At 43.8% G+C, this 16,563-nt stretch overlaps 1 protein-coding gene across 48 annotated transcripts in view; it reads left to right on the forward strand.

Moving 5' to 3' along the window:
- LOC119481487 (receptor-type tyrosine-protein phosphatase delta-like) overlaps positions 1-16,563 on the forward strand; it is a 399,777-nt gene that overhangs the window by 281,802 nt on the left and 101,412 nt on the right. For all 48 annotated transcript variants that reach the window (XM_037758448.1, XM_037758464.1, XM_037758458.1 and 45 more), the window contains one exon: positions 14,765-14,950. In XM_037758448.1, the coding sequence (XP_037614376.1) occupies positions 14,848-14,950 (103 nt within the window). In that variant the 5' untranslated portion in view covers positions 14,765-14,847. The remainder of the gene's footprint in view (positions 1-14,764; positions 14,951-16,563) is intronic.

The following is a 16,563-nucleotide window of genomic DNA, read 5'->3' on the forward strand; positions in this document are numbered from 1 at the left end:
AGAGACAATTTGTACAACAAATGAGGAGGGGTTTCGCATGTTTCTCATTACAACAATCCCCGGATAAAGAATCAGCAAGACCTCAGTTCACCTCAGCAACCTGCCTTTCTGAACAGAGACATTACAAGCCCAATGAGTCAGACTACCCTGACCTCTTGTGCTCGTGAGACCTAGAAGAACAAGCACTGCTCCACGCATGCACCAGCCGCACCGCTGCAGCCCTATCTGAGGCACTAGCTCCATCCAGTGTATGCCGGCTCCCCTCCCCTTACACCGCCGCGTCTGGAGGCGGAAGGTGGGGAGGGGTACAAGATTAATGATGGTGCTAACCGCGTATTTATCATCCGACTGGAGAGTAATGCGACACCTTTCTAATCTGAATATATTTCATTGGGCTGTTATGGCACTCAGCCCTGGGCCCCATGTATGTGTGTGTGAGTGTGTGCGTGCCTGCACTTGTGTGCGTCACTGGAAGTGTATTTGAATGTTAATCATATCTGCACAAGTTTGTGCATGAGAATGCGTGTGCTTGTAAAGGCATGCGAGCGCTGTGATACCCAACCAGACGCCATAAACGCTCACGCTATCTACCCTGGCAAAACGGCCCCGTGGTAATTAGATAAAGATGAAGTTCCTCTTTCCAGCACGTTGGGGCCACGCTCTTCGAGATCCCCTCCTCTGATTCCCGGACGCCTTATCAGGTGAACACCCTTCTTACCATCCTCCTCTCCATCCCTCCCTCTCATTCTCCTGCTACTTCTTTTTGGCACTCAGCAGAAATCAAGATGGATGTCTCCCCAACAGCGATGGGGAGATAGGGAATGTACAAGGCCAAGATGGAGCCTGATAGGGCCCACATTGGGCCGCCGCCCGTTAGATTGGCTGTACTGTCGCCAGGACTGCCAGAACTATAAAGGAACCTTGGAGTAGAAACTACCTGGGGAACTCATAAGCTAGATAGCTTGTTCACACTTGGGCATACTCAGTTCTGCACTCTTTTTCTAAATCTATTCAGGTGTTTGGTCATATGGGGTCAAAGTGTGGTCATGTGCATTTGCACCAAGATAGCATAAATATACGATGTAGCACTGGTCATGGGAAAAAAAACGGATTTGCAAGATCCAGTGACAACATAGAGCTTCTGAACAAACACTGGCCCCGTCGATAATTAAATGTCTAAGTCCATAGCTAATTACAATCATTCACAAGGTGCAGCCTCAGTCTTAACACAGTCTTTGTTCTCACAGGGATCTCCATCTTAGCCACTCACAGTATCGAGCGTACAGGCTTACATTCTAGTCAACAATCACAGCGGTGACAAGGCCGTCGGAGTGTTACGCTGGAAGGGAGTACACACTTTCTCGCACAAAGAGGTTTTCTCTCGGAGATTATGTGTCTTGCTTTCGTGTGTACCCTTTGCCAATCTGCCATTTATGCGAGTGAATGTATTTCAGACTCTGAAGCTTATTGCGCGCTTCATTGTTCGAGTTCATTGTAAGGCAACAAAGGGAGAGAGCGAGTTAGACGATGATTTTTGAAGTGAGAGATTTGGATAAGGAGTGCTACCCATTAACTAACCTACCCAGCAACCCATGCTTGCATTCAAGCAATCACAACGGCAGCAGCTCCTTGCACACCTGACAGAAACTCAACAAGATTATTACAAGTCAAGGCTCACGTTCCAGATATGTTGACAGCGTCTTGTGTTGTTGTATTTGCTCTAATATCCTAATTTATTGGGAGCATGTCTGTCACTGCAGACGTCATCAAGTCAGGTGCATCAAAGGTTGCCAATGTATCTTTGCTTGAGATACATAAGCTGGCTAGTATATACTAGGGGTGGGGGAAAAAAAATCGATACAGCATAGTATCGCGATATTTTACATGGCAATATTGTATTGATGCACGGATGCCATGTATGAACCTTTTATTATGTAAACTATTAACCTCTTAACAATCCCAGCCACTATTCTGTCTTTCAGAGGTTGTAGCGGGCTCAGTCTAGAAGCTAGAGTGAAGAGCTGGTATCATATGAAACTAGAAAACCTTAGGAATCAATTGGTACCATGTCATGTTAGATTGTTGGGAAGAACGCTACATAACGCTCCAAAGTTATGCAAAATTTTGCCTCAGAAAAACTGGCATGTCCATTTTCAAAGGGGTCCCCTTGACCTCTGACCTCAAGATGTCTAAATGAAAACTCTAAGATGAACAGAGTGAAAGCTGTATCTAATTAGATAAAACTAATGTTGGCAAACTGCATTATTTGCAGTTGAAAAAGGTAACAAATTGCAATATATGTTATCAGAATACTCAGCATATCGCAAAATGCTTAATATCGCAATAAGATCATATTGTGATTTAAGTATCATGATAATGTATCGTAGGGCCTCTGGTGATTCCAACCTGTAGTAGATACTCAGCTTACAATGCGATACAGAAAGATAGTATAATTCCCTGATGCCTTTACAGCAGTCCAACAATGAATCAACATTGAAACAGACACTTTTGAGTTGTTATCATTGGCGGCTCAGGGACAGGTTTCTCACCTGTCACGTATGAGATCCAAGTTCATTTCCTCGCTAGTGCGGGAACCTTTTCCGCCTCCATCATGTCAAAGAAGAGTAATAGGTCTGGTGCTAGAAACAGCACTGACTGACTCATGATGTTTCAGTGTCATTTCAGCCCTGAGCATCTTTGGCCAGACTTCGGCACCACCACTCCCCAGCATAGTGCTCATATGAATCCCCCAGAGGGATGGGACAGTTTATCTGTAGCAGTTAGCAGCTGGTGTCTGCCCCAAAGACTCCAATGGCCCCCAGCTAACGTTGCCACTTCAGATGCTGGTCATTTAGCAAACAAGTCAATCATGCGCAAGCCAACTGCCAGTGACATGCCAATGTCCCCAGTGATCCCAGATAAAGAGACGAGGGGGCAAAGAAGAGTCACAGCCTGCTGCTGGGTCATAGAAATCAGGTCAAAATGGTCATCAGAAAACTATCTGGGTCTAGCATGCTGCTCTAATGATTGTCGCTGTTGAAATTGTTTGTTATGACACAAGGTCAGGGGCCCTTGGTGTCGTTCGAAGTCCACTTCTGATCATTGATTTTAGCCGCTGTCAGTGGCCAATGTGGGATTGTGGATCACATAACTAAGTTTAGAATCATGATCTGAACCAGGAGTCTTTGAAAAACATCTCAGCACTGAAATATGTGAGTAAATGAGCCAGTTAGACAGCCATGTTGTGGCATTGCAAAGGAATCTGTGGCCACTCAAAAATATAAAATGTTGGGAAGAAAATTGGAATAGCATTCTCTCTCTGCTGAACTGGTGGTACTTTTATCACAAAAGCTTTGAAGATCTTGAAGACTGCAAAAATAAAAGCTCCTTTTGAAGTAAATGTACCATTTTCTGTTTCACCACATCAGAAATTCAATTTCAGTGGTAAACATCACAATGAATAATTGTATTATCCTAGCTTCTGTAAGGCAGATAAAAAAGATACACATCCCTCTTGTATCTCATCTATTGTCTGACAAAACTGCTTTAGATGTGGCACTGGAGACCGAGGGGCTGACACACCGCGGCGTCAATGAAAGCATGAGTTTGACGACCGACAATGATAGTGGCATTTGTTGTCTTTTTGTTGTTGGGCTAGAGGAAACTTAACAGTAATGTGTGCACACAAATTTCCCTTCTATTGGATTCAATTAGCTTCACAGAGATGGGAAGTGTTTTAGCTTTGTAGTGTTTTTCTTTCATCACGTAGCACTCTCGAATGTTCTCCTTTGGTTTGTTGCTTTATTTGTCTGGCGATGACAATGTTACCCAAAAATAGCAGTGGGAACAACTGGAGCAGAATTTGCATCACATTAACACAAGGACTGTACATATCCCGAACAACTTTTCTTTGGCTAAAGCAAGGGGTGAATGCCTTAATCTATTGCCTGTTACAACGGTTTTTATCAAGTAAATAAAGTACAGTGCTAAAAGCTTGCTTTAAAATATTAATATATTAATTTTGCATTTGCTCACCGTTGGAGAGCAGGATAATGTCCACTCAGCAGACTCATATTTAGAGTTAACTTTAGCATCAGTAAGTTATGGAATAAGAATAAGAATAACTGTTTTGTTTTGATCTATAGCAAAAATGTAATCGACATCTGAACTAACAATTGCCAGTAATTCACGTAAAGTCTAAGAAACCACCACCTTTATGTAAAGATGTAACTTAAAGGTTGGACAGTACTCTTCTTTGGAAAGACACTCACTCATGAATGTCAATCACTGTCTAAAGGTGAATTTATATTGGATTTGCTTGAACAATCATGTGCCAAACAGTCTAAGTGCAATGTAAACAAAAAAAGACATCCGTGCTAACAAGGTAACCCTTGAATTCAAGGTTACAGTCTGCTGCACACACAGGCATATGCCACCCCCCCCAACCCCCCCCACACCACACACACACACATCAACACACACTCAAGCACATGCACACATGCATACACGCATGCATGCACAGGCAAAATACGTCTCTATCCCTGTAGTGCCCTCCTTGGCAAAATCTCAGTGCCAGTCTCTTAATGAAATGCTCAATTAGGGTCTTTAAATAGGTAATTATGCAGTGCCTAATCCCTTAGCTCCTGGGCCCTATCTCATTTAGATGACACTTGGGCAGGCGGAGTGGGAGGGGCAGGCACCGGGGCCTTGGTTTCTGTCATCAAAGCCCCTCCGTGGTGGCACAGGCAGCCCCTGTTAATGATAAGGCACATCCAGGCAGTCAGTCAACAGCGACTCCCGGTGAGGGCCACTGACAGCATGGGAGATGGCAATGTCAGGCTTGACAGTGTCTTAATCATGTTTGTGAGTGTTCGGGGGTGTATTGTATTGGGTTGGGGGAGCTTGCATAAAGGTTTCTAAGAGGATGTTAGATGTAGTGCGAGAGCAGCAAAGACTATTTGCGTGATGTGGGTTTATGTGCATTTTCTGCGACGATTTCCGAGTTAATTTTACATGAAACAAGGACAGAGGGAGGGAAAATCACTTCCAAATGTCAAACTGTGCATTTTGCTTGATGCTAGGCATTGACAGAAAGGTTTTGATTTCCCGTACTGACATTTGTTTGAAGGTGGCATTTGATTTGAATTTCAATCTCCAAACTGGGGCTGGAGAAAAGGACCTATTCATTCGTTTTCAGCAGCATAATAAAATGTCTTGTTCGAGTGCTACAATATACCATCACTGACGGGGGAACTGCTCTTGTTTGGGCGCTAACGTAGCAACGGCGAGCATTTGTCTTAGTGAAACGACAAAGGGGGAATTGTTGCTTTTGCCTTGGGGTGAACCATCGCTTTCCCTCGACTGAGTTGCACAAGCAGCCTGCGCCGCCTTTCATGAGAACAATAGCTTAGCCTGGCTAAAACACCTTTCAAGGGCGTCCAAGAACGAAAAAAAAGTTTAGCTTTTTAAACCTATTAATCAACAGTGCCCACATCAAAGAGCTCAGTAAACTTTGGTAAGGATACTTGAACCAGTGAAATATTGAAACAGCTTTCTAAAATGCTGTTCATCCCCACCCTGCATGTCCTTTGACAGTCTTATCAGGATATAGATGGAAAAGCAGAAACAACACAATTTCACCTCTATCTGTGTGTTCAGCAAAAACATCTCATATCTGTGATAATATTTTTTTGTCCCGTTGCCCTCCCTGTTGGCACTGATGTATTTTCATGCAAAAAGCTTTTGATAAGCTGCTGGTTGTAATGCCGCCTGTCTGTTCTTTCGGCTGTTGACTCAGGCTTTCTTATCAAATCTGAGTCATGGCAAAAACACCAGGGCGCATAATGCACTGAAAAACAAGAATCGCTGTCAGTGTCCTCATGAACACCAGTTTGACCAACTCTAAAGACAGACTACAGAGAGACAGGATACCATTCGTGCATTATTTCAAGGCTGTTGATAAAACGTTACATCAGATATCTAAAGATCAGCTGCCTGTGAAACAGAGGGGCAAGAAGCACATAAGAAACTCACATGGATTGATGCTAAGGTCGTATGACGAGCACACTCATTAAAACATCCGTTACATCACCTTAGGAACAAGATAGCATGCTAGGCTAATTGAAGGGAAATTCACCCACCGTTGCCTTTAGTGCTGCAACCATAATGTGGCGTTACATTTTTGCTCAGGGTATATCAAGGCAAATTAGCATTTAGATAATGGGAGACACTTGGCATTTTAATTATTTTGCTGCCCTATGAGTGTAGCGTGTATGCCCCAAGCGCCTCCTTACATCCTTCATGTACGCCTAAGTAGTGCATTTACATACCAAACGGCTTGGCTTGTGTACAAAAGCCACTAAAATGTCACCGCCGCACAATGCACCTTGGTGTTCAATTGTTTCGAAAAAGATAAGGAGGCATATTGTCGTTGACTTGTGCCATATGTATTAGGGGGCGACGCGATTCCCAGTGCTGTATTATTCAGTTATTTTCAATGGAAGCCTGTTCTGATGTTTTCTGCCATGTCGGCGAGTGGCAGTGGAATGCTGTTTTGTCTGTTCGAAGGGCTCTGTACTTTCCATAAAACGACGTGAGCTCAGGCTGGGAACAACCTCCCTCTCCCTCCTTCCTCTCTGTCGTTCTCTCTGCCTCACGGAAGTGAGATTATTCATCCTCCCACAGACCGTTGCTGTGTTGGGGGTAGATGTCAAAGTGCCAGGAGCATGTGGCGCAAAGGGTATGAGTGCCTGCTCTCTGCTTCTATGTGTCTATTTAGTGCACATTTGAGAGCATGCCGTATGTGTTTTAGGGCTGCATCTATCTCGATTGGATGCGGACCTGAGACCCAGTTTTTGAGGGTGAGAAGCGTTTACACGTGTCGCGTTTCTTATTCTCTCATTTTTTTTTACCTGCTGTCACCTTTCCAGTTCCACCCCCCCCCAGTCAGGAAACAATACCTTTAGACTGTCAGAGTGGGCTCACAACTATCATCTCCTGCTTTTTCTCCCTCTATCCCCTCTCTTCCATCTCCCTTGCGCTGCCTCTGTTAGGCGTACAAGCACAGACGGAGCGTGAGAAAAGCTGGCAGCGAGGCACATTCCCTTGCTTCACTCCCTCTGCCTCCACCTCTCTACCCTACAGTGCGCTCTCCTCTCGCCTCCTTCCTTCCCCTCCCCTTCCCTCTCTCCTTTCCCTCGCCACCTTTCTCCCTCTCTGCCTCGTTGCTCCCCTTATCCATTATATTTCCACCCCTCTGCTCCGCCCTCCCCTCACTCCCCCTTCTTTTTTTCCTGGTTCATAATATGTAACATGATTTAGCCCTCCCCTGTTCATGCGGCATAAATTTAATCCCAGCCATTCCAGGTTGGCTGCTGCTGCGTCTACCATTTTTTTTTCTCATACACCCCCCCCCCATCCTGCCACACTCTCTGCTCCCGAAACAATAGACTCCTCAAGATCCAGCCTGTTTGCATGATAACAAGTTTTTTTTTCCCCGTGTGCTAAATGCTGATGTGCAAGGTCAAGCTCAACCAAAGTGGCACATGCTTGTACTGTAGTAGCCGCCCACACTGTGACAAGCACAAGAGAAGGCCCCCCCAACTAGCACATTTGAATAGTTTACACAGCTCACACGCTTACCCAAAGTCTGATTGTACTAGTTTTATCTGCTGCCCATTGACAAAAGCATTAGTAGCATCCATTAGAGTTCAATAGGTAGCATGTTTACCTGTGTCATCAAGGTCAAAGGATGTGATCCAAACACACAGACGAAGATGAAATATGTTGCTTTGCTTTTTTTCCCCCCTCTAAACTCCGTAGTGTCCTTAAAGCGTACCCAATAGCTTTGTAACCTTGTGTGTGTTTGTTTGTGACTGCCAGTGTGTGCGCACTGTGTGTTGGTATGCTTTCAGGGAGCAGCACAACAGGGCGCCGGGATAATCAGTCACTAGACTGCAGGTCAGGGTCTTGCACTGTGGGGACCATCCATCTGAACCCAACAGCTGCTGGGAAGCGTGGTGAGAGGAATGAGACTAGAGAGAAAGATGGGTGAAGAGAGAGAGAGAAAGAGAGAGAGAGAGAGCAAGTGGCGAGGTAGGCCAGGTAGAGAGAAAAGTCAAGGAGAGGCTGTTGAAAACAAAAAAAGAAAAACACATACAGAAGGAGTGGGAGGAGGAGGAGGAGTATTTGTGAGGGGATGCTACGTTGTGATTTTAGTTACTAAAGCGTGCGCTCAAGGTCAGCTTCGGTGGGCTGAATTTCTCATGAGGACACAACCTTGCTCTTTGCACCCAAACAAGGAAACGGGTTTTCAAATTGCAACATCCTTTCCTTGACCTGTGTTTTCCAATACAAGCGTGTTTTCACAGCAGCTTGTGCTCCATGAAGATGTCTAACCACTATTTGCGCTGGCAAATATTTGCATAAAATGGCCCAACAATATCATTTGATTAATAACAGTGTTCACGAGCTAGGTGAATAAATGCTATTTTGCTCTATTTGCGGTGTGACATTTCACAGTCCAGATCATTTTGCCGACAAAAAGAGGGTGGGATGGCTTTGAAATCTCCTGGTGCTAATTTGCAACGGACGCACAACGGAGATGGGATTGTGATAGCTTGCTTGTCCTGCAGCCGCAGCAGGTGCTTTTAAACCAATTATTAGACAGACAAATGTCATCAGATGCAATTAGCTCCCCGCTGTGTTTCATGTTGGGCAATTCATTCATAAGAAAACAAGATATAACCATCAGTTACGGCATTGGCAGCATTTTGCTTGTCAAAAATTAGTCAGGCTCGCAGGCGGAACTGTAAACCCTGACTTTCTCAAACAGAAAGTCGGGCGGTACCACCCAAAGGGTAGTTTATGACCGTGGGAGGCTTGTCAGGGGCGGCGATGGAGGGAGGGAGGAGGGTGGGGGGAAAGTAAATAAATAAGTAAAGCAAATAAACTCCTCTGATGTGTGCTTGTCAGGGTCTTTCATGTGGAGGCTGCACTTGAGGGCATAGCTTAGCTTAGCTTGAGGGATGTTATTACACATGCCGGCTGATCGGGAGCGATGTGTGAGAAACGGCCTTGTCACTCGGTCTTAAATCACACCATCGCGGGCAGAAGAAAGTAGCGGTGGATGAAAAGAAAAAGAGCAAAAACACAAAGAAGAGAAAAAAATGAAAAGGGAAGAGCGGTTAAGAATAGAAAGAACTACAGCTACGGAAAGGATTTTATGCAGTGGAGACAGACTTTCCACCGTGGCATTAAAGGAAGAAGTAGTAAAAAAGAAGTAGTAAAAAAAAAAAAGATAAAAGATGGCTGTGGCTACCATGTGAAACACATCGTGACTTAACCCGAATTTAACCCCTCTTGATGAGGAAGTGGGGATTGGCAAAGGAAGTGGGTGGATGTATAAGGGTGCCTTTGATGAGCTTATTTTATAAATCTGGTCATATGATGTTTAAAAAAAAAACCCTGGGGGCACAGTGAGTGGGTGCCTGTCACAGACAACCATGTTTTCCTGTTACCAAATCTGTTGAAGAAGGGGAAGTGCTTGTGCACAGCTACCTGTGCCATGCCCTTTGACCTTGAGTCCTTAATTTAAGCAATACTGAGTCCTTAAGTAGTTGAATCCTATCCCCATCCCTGCTCACTCCCTACTCCTGAGCCGTCTCAGAACAACCGATTGATGCCATGACAAGGGCTCTCCTAGTTCTCAAAGAGAGAGGCAGGCAAGCGGCAAAACAGAGGGCAGGTCACCGACACCTATTGCATAGACAAGGAGGGAGATGTGCGTGTACCTATATTATTTTACATAATTCTCATATTTAATTCATTTTAAACCTACAACTTTCATACATCATTTTTCATTCCTAATCTAAAGCATAGTACTGTGAACACCAGACAGCCTGCTTAAATGACCCATTATGTGCTACATTTGCTAAACAAATATGCTAAATAATACAACGACGTGGGCTATAATGTAGCCCTGTTGATGTTCTGTAGATAGTAGTGTAGTGTGTATAATGACACTTTAACGGCTGGTAGGTATCCATATATTTTCCCGGTAGCTATCAAATAAGTCAATAGTAGTGGTAAAATGTTTGTTTTAATGTAGCCTTTTGCATATAATATCAAATAAATAAGATACAGTGAAGTAGCAAGGATAGATTAAAGCAACAATGAGCAGTAAGAAAGAACAATAAAATACTATCAAAATTATGATTTGCAATAATGTTTCAATTATAAATAAGTACTACAATGAGGAATTGTAACAAGGCTATGATGCAATAGAAACAGCATATTGGCAATGGTGTACTGAACTGTGCTGATGTTTTTTTTTTGTTTGCAAACACACAGTGAGGTGTAAAGTTCAATACAAGTTAAATATGTTCCAACCATAGACTGTATATAAGAAGTGGACGTAGTTACTATAGTGTCACCTATTGGTTTGTGGACTGCAGTTTGGAAGCCTTGAATTTGGCATTTTGGCCATCGCCATCTTGTTTTTTTGCAACCAGAAGTGACACAAGAGGGTGATGCTAAGTACAACCGAACGCTGAATAAGACATTTTTAGGAGACCAAAAAGGTTATAATTAACTTTCATGAATTGAAAACACACTGTGAAAGGGTTAAAGTTCTACGATGAAAACACGGACAACTCCCAGACATGAGACGCCGTGGCAGCGGCATGTCAATCAGAAGGTAGCCACGCCCTAAAGTATACCCTGCTTTATGAATGCTTTAAATGAACATCATGCTGTATAGAAGAAGACTTGAAACTAGCGATTGAGACCATAAACTCATGTTTACAATGTTTACTGAGGTAATAAATCAAGTGAGAGGTAGGCTCATTTTCTCATAGACTTTTATACAATCAGACTTTTTTTTGCAACCAGAGGAGTCGCCCCCTGCTGGCTGTTAAAAAGGATGCAAGTTTAAGGCACTTCTGCATTGGCTTCACTTTTCAGACCGTGGAGTTGCCTAGTGTGCCTTCATCAGGGTGTTAAATTACATATTATGTCCACAGCAAAAGGAACGTGGTGGGATCTGTATCTGCTGCAGGCCCAAACTCTTCGCCACCTCGCTGCTACTTAACTTAAACTTAAAAGTGCTTTCCAAAGCAGGAGCTGTCTCTTTCAGCCATCGGGGCAAAGTCAAAAAGAGAGATCACAGAGATCGTTGCAGTACTAACACAGTAGCCTACCCCGTGTGCTCACTACCCTGCATATCATTGTATTTTGAAAGTGCATGTGGGGGGTAATTACTGCATTCTTTAACTCTGCTGGTCCTGAGGGAAATAGGAAGTCCTGGCTCATAAAAAGAAAACTAATTCGTATTTGCCGTGCCTGGCTGGGCATGATACTGGGCAACTTTTTATAACTCGATGCAGTATGGATCACATCCTCTGTAGTTTCTGCTGTGCTTTGTCCTTGCATGTGTTGCGCTAATTACAGAGGGATTGGCCTTAATAGATTTGGTGGCATTTTTGTGGCTGCTTTGGTCTGTTAGGATAACATACTGTGAATCTACCATTTCCTTGAAGTTCAATTCAGTTTGTGCATGAGCCTGAAATTAAAAACACCCCGCGTTTAGAAATTCCCCGGAGCTGGCCAAATTGAAATTAGCCAACTTGCACGAAAGATGGGCATAATGTGGTACGACTGCTATGCTCAAGCCCACGTTGAATTTGTTCAAAATGGCACCATCGGTAGCATGCTCATGTCAGCACTTGTTTCCCACTGGTTTGCACTCGGTTTGCCAAAAATATGACAGCGTGTGCGAGAACATGGAAAGGCAAAATTGCCGTGAAGCTGATGTTGTGAACCTGCTGCTTTGGGGAGCTCATAACTATTCCGCCTGCATCTTTTCCCATAACAAGTTTATTGCGGTATGGCGGGAATATAAGATAAATATGACTGATTCTTTTGTTTTTTCCCGCCTTTAATAATATTGCTCGTCTAAATAGACCAGAATACCAAACACGCGCGCTCAAATGAGAATAGAGAAGAGAGACCAGCCATTATGGGGAGTATAAACATCCCACCCTCCTTCTCTTTCACATTTCTGATAAGGATCATGGCGAAGGAGAGCGAGTAGACAGCTCAACAGCCCCTTTCTTTTTCTTGCCACACACTCCCCCCCTTTTCTAATTAACATTGTGCATGTTGTCAGGCTTTGTTTAATAATGCATGATTGCTATCAGCAGCAAAATCCTTTGAATGAAGCACCACTGAATGGGAACACAATAATACCACCAGGGGCTCAGGAAGAAAGACAAGATTGTTTTTTTTTTCCTTTCTATTGTAATAAATGTTCAATGGAAAGCATCGATGCCACCGAATGTATGAAAGTGAAGGTTCAGAGCGCGACACAAACTGGCCATGTTGAGGATAAAATGGGCAAAGGTGGCGGCCGCTTTTGAGGGAGTCTTTGGAAAGGATCATTTGTACACATGTACGTGCTCATACATGTAATTAACACAAGCGTTCATACAAAAAAAGCTGGTATTTAGGCTAAATCCATTGCCAGATAACAATAGTGCTACTTCTCTGCCAGGTCTGGCAGGTGGCCTGACTCCCCTTAGCACGTTTGGAGGGAATCGGCAGTGCAATTTCCTTGTAAAAATTAACACCACAAATCAACACCAAATATAATTGCTTTCATTTTTTGGTATAAATCAAGGTTTTTCGAGGGAGGGGTCGTTTTAGCTGTGCTTACATTAGCTTCTCCTTGTATTTACTCACATGGCAAAGCCTCTTGGTCGTCTCGCTGGTGGTTACACAACATACAGATGGTTTTGTTTGCCTCTATCAGCGTGTGTGTGTGCGTGTGTGTGTGTGCGCGTGCCGGGCGTGATTAGAGAAAGGGAGGGCTGCTGAGCACTGTTTCTTGTGTGCCTGCCTAATGTCATGTCATTATGGAAATTCACACATTAATTAACTCAAAGGCTATCACTTAGATTCGGAGGGGCATATGCGTAAAACAATAACTGTGGGAGACAGACGGCGGTACCTGCACCACGTATGATCACGCTGCAGCTTTATCCCCTCACGTCCTGCTCGGGGGTTTTCAGTCCAGTTGATTCTAATCAAATCCACAGTCGCTACAAACGCTACTCATGTGAAAATTCTGTCTCAAATGTATGTATATGTATACGCATTTGTGTTTGTAAGCTTGTGTGTGTGTGTGTGTGTGTGTGTGTGTCGGTGGTGGTGGTGCGAGCGGGGGATGAGATTGCCTCAAATTGATTCCCTTCGCCACACGTCCCCCGCTCTCGCGCTCGCTGCTAGCCCCGCGGCGCTCGGAGACAGGTAGTCGTGTCTATCTCCCCCCAACACAAATCGAGTGTGACAGGTGCGCTATCTTCCCGTCTTTTTCTGCCATTTACAGCCCACAGAAATGAAGGAGGGAGAGCTAGTGGCGAGAAAGAGGATGATTGGTAACAGGGAAATGAGGTACTTTGTCATCATCGGGCCTGGTGATTGGGCTTAGGGGGGTTTGTTTTTCTTTTTTTTCTTTCCTTTTAGTGGATGGCGGTCAAATCTGCAGATAAACAGTCCAATAAAATATTATTTCTAGCAAAAGCATTTATATGCACAGTTGCTGCCTCCTGAACTGACAAGTTACTGCAGCTGCGGAAAACTTCAAGAGATCTGGCATGTTTGATCTCACGGTACATAAAGTGTCTGAAATGTCATGGTACATGGACCATGTGCTGGTCTGCCTCCACCACAGCTGAAACAACAACATCCTGCAGAACAGACCTGCTATCCTGCTAACCGGCAGTACAGTATGTCATCGAAGCTCACACACTTGGATTAGCTGGGGAGCCGCGTCGCGAGCCGAAGACTACCGCAGAGCATCCATCACCAAGGATCAAGCTCTGGCTTAAGCAAATGGATGACAAGGGATAGAGGCGCTCTGCAGCTAATACTAGCTCACTGTATCACATTGATTTTCACAGCCAATGTAGTGGTCCCTTCGATAAAGGGCTGAGACATGAATGGCAACACTTAGCCGCTCTGTCTTATAGATTTTATTTGTTGTCGGAGCTGCGCGGGATAAAAGAGAGTGTGTGTGCTAAAGCTAAGCTACTCCGTCACGTTGTTTAGGCACTTAGAGCTATTAAAGCATCTGCCATGGATTGCATGTGGTGTAAGAAGCAGACGTATGAGCTTCAGATGAATTGGTTTATTGAAGGTGTAAATCATAGTATAACTAAAACACTGCATTTGTATCTTTCATTGAAAAAGACTCAAGAAAGTCAGAGCAGTCTCTCAGTGGTCAAACTGACTTAAACTCCTAACTCCTGTATTTCCCAACATGCAACAGAGGCGCTTTTTTATGTGAAAAAGATATCAACACTGATCTTAGGAGGACTTAAAATGTACTCTTATTATACGGCGTATTTAATTGGTGCGCGCGACCAAAGCTGTGAAGACAAAATCTTATTAGCCCACCCTTTCATCTGTGTGGTTTCTCCCTCTCTATCGCTCTCCCTCTCATGCACACGTGCACACGCATTGTGTGAAGTGACTATTCCATTTAGAGAACTGTCAGAACATACCCCGTGAGCACATCAGCCTCTTCCTATCCTCTGTCAGCTCCAGCCGAGGCTGTGTGGGGGTATGTCAGAAATGTGCAGGGATAGATAAAACCCGTGGAGCCAAACAGCTTTGTTTCATTCAGTCCCTCTCTCTCTCTTCCTCTCTCCTTTTTTCCCTTCCTCTCCCTCTCCCTCTTCCCCATCCCTCTCCTTGCCTTGCATAGGCTGTGAATACCCTGCATCTGAGAAATCAGACCAGACTGACTCACAGGGCTCTGTGAGCCAGCGCCACCGAGGCTGCCAAAGCATGCTGGTGCCAAGCTGTCCCACCATGCACAGAGCCAGACCCACGCTGCTGCTGCCGCTGCTGCTTGTCCTGGGTCTGTTCCTCCACCTCGCCGACGCTCAAAGTAAGTGGACCGTTGGCTTTCACGTGGGCCTTGAGTGTTGTGTCCTGCTGGGTTTGGGGGCGGGGTGTCACGGGTGGGATTTTTTTTTTTTCATTGAACATCATCAGACACATCAATACTTCAGGTAACACAAATAAATACTGAATGAATGCATGAAACACACATGCTGGTCTGTACTATGATGAGACTGCTGATACACTGGGGTGATATTACCACTACCAGTGTGAGATGTTACTTATACTGTCCACTCTGTGGAGAATACAATTATTGGGGGAAATACAGAATCTGTATCAGGTATGGTATGAAAAAAATATAAGTCCATCTCCACTCAAAAATGACCTTCACGGCGCAGAATAATGTATGTGCAGAGTTTGACACTAGAAGATTTTTTTTTCACATTCATCTGCTGAAGGGGGACAGTTTCTCTGTGCTCACCTTAAATCTGAGTTCAACACGTACGGACAAGATGATTTTGTGACATCTCAACTAGTTTGAAAGCCAATATTGGTCAAATATGCATCTTACACAAGTGCAATGTGAAAACTGTAAGTCTCAAGTGCACATACACCGAGAATAGACATTGTAAACTCCCTCATTGAAAAACCCAGAGGTAAGGGATTAGGTGTAATTTTATAAATGAAAAAAGGTAATTAAAGTTTTTTTGAGGGGGAATACATTGTCATACACACTAGGGATGTCACGATACCAGAAATGTAGTAGTCAATACCAATACCAGTGAAATTCCATGATTCTCTACCAATTCAATACCACGGTAGAAAACAAAAGTAAAATAATAAATCCCATGTTCTTCAACAGCCACTCCTTTATTACCGTTTGCATGCTGGTTTCTGTTAGGAAGTTAAATTGATCATAATTCCCTCTCTATTATCTATTTTATATTGCTGTGAAAAAATCTCCCTCAAACAACTGGATTTATTCAAGTTTATCACCAAAAATTACATTTCACGGAATTCCATTTGAACACATCATGATAAAGTTAGAATTTACCTTCGGCCAATACACATTTTTACAAAATAGAGCCTGAACGCATCATAATGTAAATCAAAGTGTTGTCTAGAAGGTAACTAACAAATTGCAAAAACTCTCGCGAGACTCACTGCCCGACGACCTACCGAGAGGAGAGAGAGTTTCGCAATTTGTGGATTCTTCTATACACAACCGCGTACATCAGTGTCACCTCCCGTGTTGAAATCGGTGTACAAGAGCTAACATTAACTAGCTAACGTCCTGCCGATTTCAACACAGATTTGTTGTTAACAATGTAGCATTATCAGGGAAAAAAATAGGGTGTGTCCCCTGGATGCGTCGATAGTGAGTTTACTACCCAACATATTTTCTATCCTCTCCGGGACGACGGGATGCCGTTAGTCTAGAGCCCTGATGCTACGGTACCTGTGGTACTGTGGAAAAACATGTCCCGTCATGTTTTCAGAATTTTGGCATCGACTTGGTACCGAAATATCGGTTCTTTTGACATCCCTAATACACATATATTATTTCAAGCAGAGTATTTTTGTATATCCTAAAACACGCCTGGAAGGTGATATTTAAAGATACTAAGTCCATTTAGAAAAAAAAATAATAATATTGAT

Source organism: Sebastes umbrosus, chromosome 22, assembly GCF_015220745.1.
Source record: "Sebastes umbrosus isolate fSebUmb1 chromosome 22, fSebUmb1.pri, whole genome shotgun sequence".
NCBI classification, from domain to species: Eukaryota; Metazoa; Chordata; class Actinopteri; order Perciformes; family Sebastidae; genus Sebastes; species Sebastes umbrosus.